Source organism: Apus apus, chromosome 4 (assembly GCF_020740795.1).
Source record: "Apus apus isolate bApuApu2 chromosome 4, bApuApu2.pri.cur, whole genome shotgun sequence".
NCBI classification, from domain to species: domain Eukaryota; kingdom Metazoa; phylum Chordata; class Aves; order Apodiformes; family Apodidae; genus Apus; species Apus apus.
In genome coordinates, this window is record NC_067285.1 from 17715006 (window position 1) to 17729878 (window position 14873).

The following is a 14873-nucleotide window of genomic DNA, read 5'->3' on the forward strand; positions in this document are numbered from 1 at the left end:
CATCTGTCATGGGCTCTTTCAAATCGCCAATAATCTGCTCTAGTAGATCCTGTTCTAGCAGGAAGGCTGGACTAGAGCTCCAGAGGTCCTTTCCAACCCCTAAAATTCCATGATTTTGTCTTACCATTACAAGGACTTGCGTTCCAAGCATCTTCAGCCTTTCAGCAATTGAGAGAAATATGTCAAAAGTAAAGTAAAAGGTAGTTTAAAAATAATCTTCCCACAGTTGTATCTTAATTCACTGTTGTCCATGTGGTAATTATTTTTCAGTTATTTAAATATTTACATTAAGAAAAACAATGGTGAGAGACTCATTACACCTGAAACCCAGTTTCTCATTTAAGCAGGAAGACTTCATTAACCAACAGTTTAAAAAAATCTGAAAAATTATATTTTAAAAGGATGTGTTAAGTGTTATAGTGCTTTTCTTTAGAAATAGGATCTCTGTCAGTGAAATTAGAAACAACTCCCAAATCTCCTGCAAGAAAAAGAGTGAAGGAAATTAACATTACATAGAAAGGGAACCTAGAGTCATCATCCCATTCCAACCAGAGTAAACAGGACCCTCAAGTGCTGTTTTACTGTAGATGATATTTTATTGAACTACAAAACCAAAATACTGATGAAGACCATAAATCTTTATAAGAGAACAGAATTAGCTGTGGAATAATGCTGCCTCTATTTCAAAAGCTGTGGCATATTAGGAAAAAGCAAGGCAAGGGAAGGAGAAATGTAGAGAAGATGCCTACAGAGACACTTGTTTCCTCTCAAATTAGCATGACTTCAGTACTTTATAGGAATCTTCTTCCTGCCTACTAGAGCAGAACAGCCTCAACACAGTTAGCCTCTCTTCAGCAATTAACATTAGCCCTGGCAGGGAGCTGTGTTTGGTGAGACAGAACTCGCTAGTTGTCCAAAACCAGTCCTGCTATATGTCAATGTATTGATACAGTGAAAAGCTGACAGTTGCACACTCCCAGCAAGCTTTTAAGCAGCATGAGATATCACACTTATGATTACATTGAGCCACATATCATAGAATTCTACATACAGATTGCACAGATGATCTGGATTACGAGAAAGAATACAAGAGCAAAACTGCACAGAACAGTGCCTAGCATTCTGATTGTCCATAATTCCATTTATTCTTCCTTTCCTAGAGACTAAAATCAGGCATAACTTCAAGGCTTAAAAGGCAACCATAAACATGAAAAGTCAGAAGAATGAAAGACAGTGAAACAGACACAGATATCAATACTTCCAAAAGGCATTCAAAAGTTATATAAATAAACAATATTTAATACGAAATATAAGCTGCAATGTATTTTTTGCTAGATTGTAATACTCCATAAAAGCCCTCTTTTCCCCCTAAATTTATCCTGTTTGATGGAGAGTTTAGTGAGTCTGTAACTAGACCAGTTAGTACCATCTTACTTTTCATTTGTAGGACACTGACCTACAAACAAAACCTTTTCCCTAGTGGCTGTAGCATCAAAAAAACACAAAGGTGCGAAAGGTCACTTGAAATTTTTTTTCCATAAAGCAAAAATTAAATTTCAAAATTCTTCAGGACTGAAATATTATAAATTTGTTGTAGTCAAGCAGAACATTTCTGAAAAATCACAAATAATAAGTAAATATGGCTTGCATTAAGGTTGTATATACACTATATTTATAAAAACTTGTATTGGAACAGATTTCTGCCTTCCACTACACTGAAAGGCTTAAGTTATGAAGTACTTAATATTTTGGCAATCTCTGTATAAGAGAAATTTCCTCTTTCAGTTATGTTTATTGTACTAGCAAACAAGAGTCACTCTTTGCATGAAATTTAACTACAGAATTTTCCTTTTAAAAGCTGTCATGAGACTTGAAGACATTGACTCTACTTGCTATTTCATTTTTTATTACTCATTTGCATCACTAAGGTCTGACTATTTTTGTGAAGTTTAATTTACTAGGAAGGGAACACTTTCTTTGTGTGAGATTTTCCAAGAGATTTCCTGCTGGGAACTTGGTGTTCCAGCTGGTGTTCCAGCTTTGCCTAAAACATGCCTGCAGGAGTAAGCACTTCACTAGGCCTTTTTTCATAAGCTAGAAGTGTGACAGTCAGTCTTAGTGATGAAAGCATCTATTCAATGTTAACATTATTAGCAGATGTTAGAGGAAATGAATGCCACGTGGCATTTCACACATTGATGCCATTTGCTTAAAAAGATGACAAACTAAGCTCAAAGCATTTTCTCCAACATTTATTTTAAAAAGTTTGCAAACCTTGTTTGAAAAACAAGGATGATTCAAATTTGTTACTTTTATAATATGTTTTAAGCTAGATAATTACTGGAATGTGTCCAAGTGGCATGCTTCCTGGGATGTTCCTGTTTTCTTTTCCTAATAGGAATACATCATATATAAGTAGTCACATTTAATTATATCAAATCAGGGATAGTGAGATTCCTTCCTGCCAAACCACTTCTCTAAATACCTGTGGAGCAGAGATGTCTGTAAAACCATTTTCCTCAGGAATTCAGTCATTGCCTTTACTTCAAGACCTAGCTGTGCTCAAAGAATAAGGTTGCTTCAAAGACACTTCTCAAAGACTACATCATCACAGCAGCAGTGTGCTCCTTCTGTGGGGACTAAAGGTATGGATGGGCTTTTTCATCTTTTCACCCAATGCCTCTGCCTCATCAACATCTTAAATCCCTAATACAGAGACACAGATAGTATGTGCCCAAATTGGCATGGGCCATGAAGCTGGAGTTTCTTATGGGAGAAAAGATGGATGTCAACCTGTGCAGCAAACAAACCTTGGAAACTAGCTGTTGCCACAGATGATCATAAAGTTTTCTTCCAGTAAGGAAGCACTTTGTTCTGCGATTGTAATGTCTATTACAGAAAAGAAGGCTGGGATCTTATGTGTGTGGAGTAAATCTGAGATCTCCAAACACCCCTTGCATTTAGAATTCAAACCCCAGTTCCACTGAAGTCAGTGACATGGTATACATAATTCATCAAAAACCTGAAAAATAACATCACTTTAAATGCTGAGAGGCTGATGTAGTTGGCTGTAAATGCAAGTAACTTCATTCCTCTTATTACTGGGCAACATATAGCTCAGAGACTCTGCAGAAATGACAAGACAGCAAGTTAATCCGTTCCTAAGCTTACTGCTATGTGGTGGCCGTGGCCCAGCTTTGGATGACAACACTGTAGCATCCTAGAAGGTTGCAGAGAAAAAAAGGAGTCAGCACTGTCTAATTTGCCAGGAATATCTAGAACTAAGACAGCAGTATCAAAAAAAGGTTGAGTAGTAATAACATCTCTCTTGCCCTCATCATCTTGCAAGCCTCAGCTCAGATAGAACCCGCCAACAACAGTCTTAAAATTTTTTCAATAGCTTTGTAAGATACCCTATTAAGTCACAGCTGTTTAATGTCAGAGGTTGTAAAACTTAAGAGACTGCTATGCTAAATGTTTCAATTAAAAAAGTGAAGACTCTTATTTTCCCTGCCTGCTGTGCATTATGGAAAGGCACACAAGTCTGAAACACAACAAAGAGTAAATGACATTTTACAGAAGGTCAGTTTTGTAGCAGCAAAGTATAAGAGTAATACAATAAATGCACTACTGTTTATTTTCTTGTATAGTGGAAGCTAGCAATTATGCTGTTCTTACGATAAAAACTGTTTAAAAAAAGGCAGTGCCTCTGAGATGTAATTGTGTTATGAAATGTTTCATATGGATGAAAGCTTTGTTAATATATCTTGTTCCAAGTTGTTCACTCTCACTTCTACAATGGCTTTGCTTCTAATGTCACAAATATGTTCAGATTTCCATAATGGCAAAATTCTCTCAAGCAATTTGCAGATTGCAGTTAATCAGAGTTAACTTCAATGGCCTCACTGGTCATTTCAAACTATAGCGTTTCATTTCACAGTCTGGTCCTAAGGCACTCTGCTGTTTATTGAAAGCATTTTCCCAGGTCTCATTAATACTGGAAGGAGATAACACTTTATCTGACTGGACTCCTTTTTTCTAGGTATTTTTGCTTCCCATGTTAATGTTTTGTTGTTGTTTTGTTTTTTTTTTTCTTGCCAATGTCACCTTAAAACCCAAATTAAAATAAGTATTATGGCAGATAAAATACACACATTTCCCTGTGGAGTAAAACATTGCATACATCCCCTTAGAGTAAGTAATATGAAATTTTTAAAACCAATTTCTGCTGAAGTTCAAACTGTAATCTTTTAATTGCTGTATGTGGAACAGGTTTAAAATTATTTCAGACTAGTACTTCTGTAAATTCCTTGCTTAAGTACCTGTGTAGGAGCTTCCTGTCTCCTCTGGGAGTCACAAAAATTGTGCTCTTCTCAAGATCAATACTAACCTCCATACTGGCATCCACATGCAGATTTGTCTGGCTAACACTAAGGAGTTAAGCTTGCAAAAAAAAAAAGTCTCAATGAGGAAATATAAACACTGAATTTGCTTTTTTTTCCCCCCACCAATCATTTTCTTCAGAACACAACCCTGAATCTCACAGATTTATAAGCAAGAAAAAAGGTTATTTGTACATAAGATACTGTGATTGTTGTCTTCAGAACATAATATAATTCTATTGCCAGCTGCTTTTAAGGCAGTTCATTCCTGTTAAACACTCAAGTAATCACTCATGTCAGCTTCCTTCCACACTTCTGTCCTTTGAGCAATTGAATGGGGACATACTGCTAGCCAAGAACATTTAAATTGGCTCATCTGACTACACCTAAAAAGTTTTAGAGGTCATTGGGGAGAGGATTAGTATTTGGAGTTTTGCACAGAACCTGTGCAATTGTTTCAGCTGTTGCTTTGAGGCATTAACACATGTCAGAGCAAAGACACCCTTTGAGGGCTATTGACTACAGATAAAAAGGAAAGAATAGCTAAATCTTCCTTGATTAGTCATGCACACAGAAGCATAGCTAGGTAGCTTTCTCCAAACGTACAGTCGGAAGGATTCACTTAATATGAAGTCTCCAAGATGATGAAGTATACCTGCTCATAGGCTCAATACTTTGGGGAAACAAAATAATCATTCTGTTTAATGTACTGAGGTATTTTATCTACACGCGTTGCTTTATCTACACGTTGCCTGTCCTTTATCCACAGGGTGTTTTTTTTACCGAGAATTTTCTATTCTCTTCCATTTAACAAGAAATAGCACTGATGCATCGCATTAGCAATTCATGACCATTCAAAGGTCTCCTTTTTAAAAGCAAACACTTTAAACAACTGGAAATTAACTGAAAGAGGTGCAAGCTCATCTTACCTAAATCTTCTAGTTATTTAACAAAATGAAAAAGCCAGTCTTTCATTTAAAATAAAAAAGCTTTCACTCCCAGATAAGTTTCAGACCTCATCTTTCAGCAGCAATCTGATTGCTCATGGAGGATTCAACACAGCAGGAAAGAAAATTTGGGGGTTTTTTATATTATAAAATAAGCCTAAACTTGCTTCTTAGAATACTTTTTATTCTTTGAGAATTCAAAGATAAATCGATCTTATGGCACTTACACAAAATGCATTCTAAGGCCATATAGAAGAACACTAGTTTTGTTTAGTGTCAACAGCTCTGGGGAAGTCCAACTTTATCCATCTGTACAAAGATAACTAAATATTAAATCCAGCAACTTTTGAAGCAATCTCTTCCTTAATTAATCTGATCTCATGTGTTTTCTCAAGTCCTGGAGGACCTCTAGTACTGCCTAATATGGGTTACCTTAAAAGTGGGTAAGGCAGTTCTGGCCCTCCCACCTCCAGGCGAAGTTCTCGGTGGCGACCCTAGCGATGCCAGGCGGTTTCTCAGCGCCATCTCCTGGACATTCTGGTGTCGTACGCGAGACATTCGAAGGGCTTTGTAGAGACCTAAGTAGGCATGTTTTATTAACCTATTTTTATTTTTCTTCTCTCCCAGCTCTAATCAACCTTCAAGAGCTTTCAGGTATTTGAATTATAAAAAAATCATATAGCTGGAAAAATAACCCTAAAAATATTCTTCTCCCTTTTCTAACTTAACTCCAGAAATAACCCTCAGTTAATGACTTGTCTGATCAAATTGTACACTACTGTTCCTTTTTTTTCTTTTACCAAAGAGAAAAATTTGACATATATGAAGTAGTGCCCTCGTGTTTTCCTTCCAGAAGCCTTCATTATGTCTGTGATTGGACTGCCATGACAAGAGGACAAGTGTTAACTCCAAATGAGCTGAAGTTGAGCAAGAAATAGTCTTTTCAAGATGAGGCTTTAGCCACTTGAAAAGTTGGAGCAGCTTGATACAAGTATAGCATAGGTTGTTTTTTAAGAACTATTTCTCACAGCATGACATGTTCAAAAGGAACTCTTCAAAGACAATGGTGTTGCTGTACAAGGCACTTGTCCAAATTCAGGTGTTACACCAGAAACAACCATTTCACACTATGGTTTCCTTTCTTGTATGGGAAAAATGAAACACCAAAGAAGCTAAGCCATCCTAAGAGTCTTTTTAAATTTACAAGGATGTAAGCTTATTCTCTTGAGAAAAGAAAGCTTCATTTTAAGTATAAGAAGTTTTCAATGCATAGAAGAGATTGATACTTAAACTAGGTTGTCCTAATTCAGATAGTTTCAGAAACCAGTTTTAATCAAACTGGGAGGTGAAAGGGGGAAGAACAAGACAGTGGAAATCACTGTTGCTACCCCAGGAGACTTTCTTTTGTGGGATTTGAGTTCTCATGGGATATCAGCACTTCATGGCCCAGCTTCATATATAGAAGATCTCACTCGCCTCTTCTTACAATGATGCACAGAGATACTTTTATCACACATCCCTGTCAGGTTACCACCTACAGTCAAGAAAGTTCAGAAGAAAACCAGGAAAATTTGAGTATTACCAGAGGTCTTCCCCATGTCAAAATATAGACCAAACTTACATTAAATGCTACTTAGCATAGTCTTTGCCTGACCCTTGTCACAAGCCTACACCTAAAATGGAAGTTAATTCAGTTTTAAAGTCTGAAAACCAAAGAAGAAAATTAGTGTGAGAATCTGATCTTACAAGTCAGGATCTACAGAACTGAACTATATATATTATACTTAGCAAGACATATTTCATGCTTAGACAATCTACTAGAAAACCCTATCAGTTTTTTGCCACTTGACTTGCAGCATCGTTGTCCACATTTAAGCTATAGTCACATGAAAAGTAAAATAAAATTACTTGTACTAAAGAAACTGCTAATGACCATTTTTACATTTATTTGCATTTTTAAAGGTCTCATTTTTGTTAAACTGCACAAGGCATTTAAAGTAACTATTTTTCTTTCAAGAAAATATGAGGAAGAGCTTCTTTACTGTGAGAGCGACAGAGCAGTGGAACAGGCTGCCAGAGAGGTCGTGGAGTCGCCTTCACTGGAGACATTCAAAACCCACCTGGACAACTTCCTGTGTGATGTGCTCTGGGTGATCCTGCTCTGGCAGGGGGGGTTGGACTAGATGATCTTTCAAGATCCCTTCCAACCCCTAGGATTCTGTGAAAAACAATTTTAATCTTGTGTTTGTGTCCATGAGTCAATCTGGTACTTTTTTTTCTTCAAAAAGAAAATACAGAACAGCAGTCCAACAGAAACAAAAAAACCATTTCTATAACTTAAATAATGGAATAATTAGTGAAGGATACTAAGGTTGCAGTTGTACTACCAAAAATGAGTCACAATTACCTGGCTGTATTAGCAAATCAGTATGGACTTGGACAAAGGGGAAAAATCCCAGACTGGATTTTGACAGAGAGCTTCTGAAAAAATGTTGTAGTCAGGCTAACACCAAACTTCAAGAGGCATCTTGTAAACAAGATAGTCTTCCTCTAGTGCTAAACACTAGGTATGTGCAAAACAGACTGATAAGGAGCTCTGTCAACATAGTTACCATAGACCTAATAGGTGAAACAGACCAAAATGCAGTAATAATAAAAATAATCCAATAGTCCAAGTGAAAACAGTGTTGTATGGTTGGCACTAATTCAAGTAAAAAAAGAATGCAGCATGAACAACAAGTTAACAAATAATCACATATTGGGATTGTCTTCCTTCACCCATGTCAAAAGCAGGTCATTGTCAAAGTAATTTCACCTCTTCCTGAAAGATGACCAGTAGTGCTCTTCAAACAATGCAAAATCCTATTAAATACAATCACTGCCTGTGACTTAAGTAAATGTTACACTAATGAAGCCAAGTGTTCTAAAAGTTTACTCAGTCACTGATGACAAACTGAAACATTACTAGATTAAAAAAGTAGGTGTTCTAGTAGAACTCGATGGATAAAACTAAGTGCCAAACATCTGAGATTGGGTCACTTCTAAAAGCAGATTATAAATATTTATGGATATTTTAATCCCCAAAGAAAGAGTACTATGCTTCAAAATTACTTAATTTAGAAGACTAAATAAATGAATTAAAAACACACAAGTGACAAAAAAACATTTCTCCACGTACTGCCGATTCCCTGATTTATACCTTCAGGTTTTTTTTTGTTGGTGGTTGTTTTGTGTGGTTTTTTTTTTTTTGGGGGGGGGGGGGGCGCTGTGGGTTTTGTTTGTTTGTTGGTTTTGTGCTGGTTTTAATTTTTTTCTTCTCCCCCCCTCCAGCCCCCCCCCCCCCCCAAACCTCAAGGATTTCAGGATATACAAGTTCTGATGTGTACTCTTTTCCCCACTCAAAGCTCTGGTAGGTGTTCTGGCCACTTGAAAAAAGCAACTTAAATCTTTCTACACAGGCATCGTTCTTACCATGCATTGGTAAATTATTAACACTTCCAAAGACACCATTGCTAAAAGAAAATTCAGACAGAAGCTTTCTTGAACATTTTATGTTTAATAGACTTGAACCAGAAGCCATTAGAACAATTCTTTACATCTATATACAAAATTTGGAACATGACTGAGTATCTATTACTTCTTATATACAATCAGCTGAAAAAACAAAATTCAAGTATGCCCTAACTAGGAAATACAAACACGCTTTTGCAAGATTATTTAGCTGGTTTTGATCGTAACCGTCGCTTGATGATTAGATGATCACTTTCCTTCTCTTTTTGTTCTATGAAGATCTGAAAAAAGACAGTATTTCATGAATTAATCAGCATTTCTTCAGAGACAAATGACATGGACTTCCAGACCCACCTAACCAACATGTTTTTTCAAAGACTGTTTTTAGAATGAAATTTGCCTGTAATCTTCTCAAAGGTCTTCAAGATAGAGATAATTTTAGTGCATCATAACAACAAATACTAGAAACACAAAATTCCATTTTTGCTGAAACAAATACCTAAGTGCAAAGAAAAACATGATCTGAAAGCAGCTCATATTTCTAATATTCATTTTGTGAAAAATGAAGATTTCAGACAATATATTTGTAACTTGAATTCCTTTAGATTTCTCTGATTTTACCCAAGATTCATTTTTTCACTTAGCCTTTCACTTCCAAGCTTCTCAGCTTCTTGTGCCACTTTTTGTAATTTTCTTCATTTTCCTATGGACAGCATTTTGGTTTCTGCCACATCGGTTAATACAATTGCAGAAAATTCAATAGGATCTCTCAAATGCTCACCATAGTGACAGAGGAAAGAAAGGATTGAATAGAATGAAGATACGTACACTCAGTGACGTAGTTACTGTCAAAACCATCAAGTTGATTTCAGAAACAATTTCAGAAACACACCTCTAAGACTCTTTATAGACTAGTTTAGACAGGGCAACAATTTAAGCCCACTCATCTAAACTGAGCTTTGAAAAGCATGGATATTTCTATAGTATCAGCTGGACATAAATGGAATCAGAAATTACCTTAGACACTCACTTGCCCTGCTAAGTTAATTGTACCTTCAGACCTTTGTCTTTAAAGTTTCAGTCATGCTATCATCAATCTCTGGATCCCTGAATAGTCTTTACTTCTCTTCTCCCCTTACATTATCCTTAGATCAACACCACATACTGGAAAAACAACTTAAGACTCAAATTGCTGTAGAGGAAAAAGAACAGAACACAGCTAAGATACCTATGAATCCAAACTTAAATTTGTCTATGGTTGCTCTATCATCTGTAGAGTAAGTCAGCAGTCAAACACAGTGAAGATAAAGTGAGAAAACACAAAACTAGGTGTTCTGGTTTGAGACAGGATGAAGCCAAATTTCCTTTTACCGTTGTTTTTTTTCTTCAGTGAACTGTTTTAAGCAGCATACCTCATGAAAGTTCCTGCAAGTTTACTAGCTAGTGGACTGATAACACCCAAGTGTTTCTAGTTACTGCCAGGAGACAAAGGACACTTTGCTCTACTTGTTGAATCTGCTGCTTCAGACACTGAAGGAGCAGGTAAGTTGTATCTACAATGCTCCCATAGGGAGAAGTGGACTAGACAGACTGCAAAATTGGTGAAACGAATTATTCTGTACATATATCCACATAGTCTGTATAAATTCAGAGATCATGGAAGTCAAGGTCTCTTGCTTTTTCTTCTGTCCATGGCTGGCATTCAGGGAGGACTGTCTATCCATCTCCTTTGATCCCTAGGGCTGTGTCTTCCTGACCCTTATAACAGTCCCCTCAGTTCCTGTCTGCTCTGCCTCTGTCTGGCAGCACTCCAGGACATTTTGGGACTGCTCACAGCTCAGGAGAGTGCCCTGAGAGTTGCTGGGGAAAAGTGATAAGGGTTTTGCACATTCCTGCACACACTTGTATATATTTGTACATATTTTCTTTTATCATTAGTATTTAATTAAAGCTGTCTAGTTTAGCTTTCAATCCAGGAAGCCTCTCTCCTTATTCTCTCTCCTTTCCCTACCTGGATGGAATGGGGAGGGGATCAAGAGCATTATTGTCACTGGTTTAATTACTGACCTGGAGTCAGACCATGACATTAAGTAAAACAGCAAAAAGATCAAAAGGAATGGTCAAGCAGAATTAAGAAATAAGTACTTTCAAACCTCTTCTGCATCTTGATCAGACCTTCGGGTTTGTTCTGTCCCCCTAATAATTTAAAGCCAAAATTACAGAAATACAGAACAATAACCTGTAATCACTTACTGAAGAAGCAGGGATATCTAGAGGGCAAGAAATATCAGTTGAATACAGTTTTCTCTTAGCTCGTTTTGGCTTCAGCTCATTTTCTTTGACACTTTCTGGTTCTGCAGACTTGGGAGAACTTATGGTTGCAAGCAGCTTCTTTGCTAGAATAAAAATTTTATCATAAATTGATGTCTTACTGGTTCTGCAAGCCTCAATTAATGAATAAAGCAAGCTTTATCAAAAGTGAAACAGATGTAGTCTGTAGTTTAAACAGAAATTCAGAAGTGGTATTTGATTGCCACAGTTTTCTATAGCTTCAGATGCAACAGCTTAGAGAACACATGCAAATAGCACCTTAAAAATCAATTAGGATTCAGATTTCACTGGATGTTAAACACTTCAACAGGAGTTGAACAACAGGCTTAACTACTTTGTGCTGAAAGAAGTGCAGGGTAGAGTCAACTTTCTCTATATACTTGTATAGCTTTATCAACCTAGTACTAGATCTTTAGAGATGAGGGCATGCACATAACAAGCTAGAAGGAAAGAAGAAATTCTGAACAATAATAAGTTACGAAAAAGAGGAAAAAATACAGGACATGGTAAAGGTTGCAACCTAGAACTCATTTCCTCTAAGTATTTTAAAGGCAAAATTTACAGTAGCCTGAATTTGGCTTTCCTTGAAAATACATTGTCCTCATGGAAACAATCTGACAAACTTGCTTGGTTTTAAAAACTCATGATCATCATATAGTGTCTTACTTACCTGCTGTAAGATGTACTCTCTAGCAAGTCAAGTTTTTAAGTTGGTACAGAGATATAAATTTTAACTGTCCACATTGAAATATGACTTTGTTTTAACTAACTGAATAGTCATATCTTAGAATTTAACACTTGTGATTCCTCACGCCCTCTTCTAATTTTAATCTTTTTTTTAAAACACAGTAACTCAGAGATAATTTCTTATAGTAGGAAAGAATAAAAAGATGTTTTTCAATGGAAAGTCTTAGTGGTTAATCTTGCCAAGGCTATGCATAAACTTAATAAAATCCATTCATTGCTTCAAAGTCAATTTATTTAAGTCTTCAAAATATTTTTAGTGACACCAGCTTTCAGATTCTGTAGTACTAATCTTCCCTTCCCATATACATACATCAATACAGTTCCCACAGGAGCAAAGCAGGGAGAGAGGGGAAAGAGGAATTGCTTATAGAACATGGTAAGGTTCGAAGTTTGGTTTCAGCTCTTGATTTTTTTTAAAGCAGGAGGGCAAGTTTCTGAAATTGCCTTTAACTGTTTCACTGTAAGCAAGAAAAAAGTAATTCAGTGAGATTAACAGTTATCATTGCTTTTATGATAAATTTATATGCACATGTTCCACACTGCATCTTTTCATTCCTCGTGGTTTACCCTTCACATTTAACCTAAACTTCAGAACTGTGTGGTCCTTGCCATCAAGACAGCCCTTGCTACTGTGCAAGATTAAATACAGCAGGTCTTATTTCAGACTATTATTTCAGAAACAAAAGAACAACCTAATGCAGCAGCTCTTTAACATATACATTAATAGATTACAGTAGAAAAATTCATTCTACAATGCTCAGAGAACATGGATTAAGACTTACTTATTTTGTACAAACCTTTAGAGTGAATAATAGTAGGAGAACTCTGGAAAAAATCTCCAATTTTTTGTAGCTTTCCATCTTTCTTTCTAGCTGATTTTTTACTTGAAGTAGAATCTTGCTTTCTTAAGAAGTATTCTTTTCTAAAAGACTGTGTATTAGACATCTGTACAGAAATACAAGAGAATTTTTTTAAGTTGAAAGGTAACTTACCTTCAAATTTAATTCAGTTCTATTTGATATCAATGTTATTTTCAAGCTGACATTTTTGGCTTTGCTACTGACACCTCTGTTCATTATAGTAACGATACTACCACAGCGGGAAACAGACAGTTTATACCAAAAGAAAAAAATAAAATATATTCTGTGAAACTGACAATTTAAGGGCATGAATAATATAAGAAACAAATAGTTTCTGTAAAAAAGTAGATTCCAAGTTGTAGAGTATTTCATTACACAAGCTGTTCTAGTCATAAATAAAACAGGAAGAAATTGATGGGGGACAATAAATCTACAACCCACCTGCTGAACCTGCCCAGGTTACTACTAAGGCCCAAAATCATCTTTATATAATTGTCATGCATAGAGATGACATGAACCTTAGTATTATTTCAAAGGTCTTGCTTATAACATCACATATGCTAATAGTACATACAAACTAGCCTTCATAAGTATTCAAGATACAACATCCTTCCCTTTGAGTCATTGTACACTGCAGCTAGTAGACATTCTTGGCAAATACAGACTTGTTGGTTTGCTTATAGAATTTAGTAGGAAGACAACATAAGTGTTTAAGAATCCTATTAAGTACATTGATAGGAACAAGATATTACTTCATGTTTGTTCCTTTCACAGCTCCACCTTTACAGAAAAGACCAAACTTCAAAAATAGAACAAAACCAAACCATTTTTCTGTTGCTTGTAGATGGAGAATTAATTATAGCAGCTTTTGTGTTTTTCTTGTTCTCAGTTTTCACAAAATCCTAAGAAAAATATGAGAAATTTTAACTAGGATTGTTCCGTAAAGATCAATTACTGTATAGTACATCAATACTGTATATATATATTATATAGAACATCAATACTGTATATTATAGAAGCAGCCACAGTTTAAATGCTCTAATAGTAGAGACATTGGCTAACACTGAATAGAGTTAACTATTTAAACACTAAAACTTGTAAAAGAGAACTAGAAATACCCATAGACAAACTGTTCTGACAATTAATATCTTCATCTCTGCATTATTTTCTGTACTTTCGGCTTTAAGACACTGACAAGTGAACACACAAATCGAAGTTAACTCAATAAATTTAACCGTAAATTCAGACTTAGCAACTATAAAAACAGTTTGGCAGCATAGTACCATCGTTAAACTGTCATTAGAAGACATCTATCTCATGAAGTGGTACCAAGAGATTTCAGATAATTGATAGCTATACCGATTGATAACATGTGAGAAAAGAAAATTTTGTTCTTTGTTTAATTAGAAGGGAGTCTCTGCAAAAGATCTGACTTTGTTTCTAAAAAAACAAGGGGTTCTTCTGTTTTATTTTTAAATTTGAGATTAATAATCTGTGGCTATTTTAGCACCATATCTCTCTCCTCAGTGCTTAGATTTAGTGCTGCCAATCATCAGGTATTTCACTCTCCAGCTGAAGCAAGTTTATTCACTGAAAGAGACCACTTACCACCTAGCCAAATCATCCACAGTTCATCTCCCTCATACTCACCTGTTAGCTTCAAGAGTCCTTAGAAGTATAGAGATTCATAAGCTCCTCAAGTAGGATAACACACAAGTAGCACCACAATGTGATCTTAGGGTTTCATAGCCTTTGTAAATTGGTGCTGATGCCAATAAATGGCAGAAGAAAGGAAAGGCAGTTCAGGTGAAGTGAAGATTTTTACTACCTTGAACTGCTGTGGAGCTTAAGTCTGACATGTAAACACCACAGCACTTTAGCAAAGCAGGAGCATAAAACTTAGTACTACTGAAGAAATTAAAGAGGAAATAAGGTCTACAGAGAGCAAGGAGATCCAGGTGCTGATGCCATTAGTTTGGCATAGTCCCTTCAACACAGGTTGGAGAAATAAAGAGAAAGTATTCTTGAAATGCATTGATTAAGCCCAGGGGGTTGACTTGTAACTGCCTATTAGAAGATAGCATAATTGATATCCC

At 36.0% G+C, this 14873-nt stretch overlaps 1 protein-coding gene across 6 annotated transcripts in view; it reads right to left on the reverse strand.

Annotated features, from left to right (window-relative positions):
* Positions 1 to 8881: 8881 nt before the first annotated feature.
* Positions 8882 to 14873, reverse strand: part of KIF20B (kinesin family member 20B) — a 37321-nt gene continuing 31329 nt past the window's right edge. For 4 of the 6 annotated variants that reach the window (XM_051619218.1, XM_051619221.1, XM_051619217.1 and 1 more), the window contains exons 30-33: positions 13602 to 13679; positions 12715 to 12862; positions 11093 to 11235; positions 8882 to 9120 (exon numbers count right to left, since the gene is read on the reverse strand). In XM_051619218.1, coding sequence (XP_051475178.1) covers positions 9043 to 9120; positions 11093 to 11235; positions 12715 to 12862; positions 13602 to 13679 — 447 coding nt within the window. In that variant the 3' untranslated portion in view covers positions 8882 to 9042. Of the gene's footprint in view, positions 9121 to 11092; positions 11236 to 12714; positions 12863 to 13529; positions 13680 to 14873 lie in introns of those variants that run through there. The other 2 variants (XM_051619222.1, XM_051619223.1) reach the window with 2 other exon arrangements.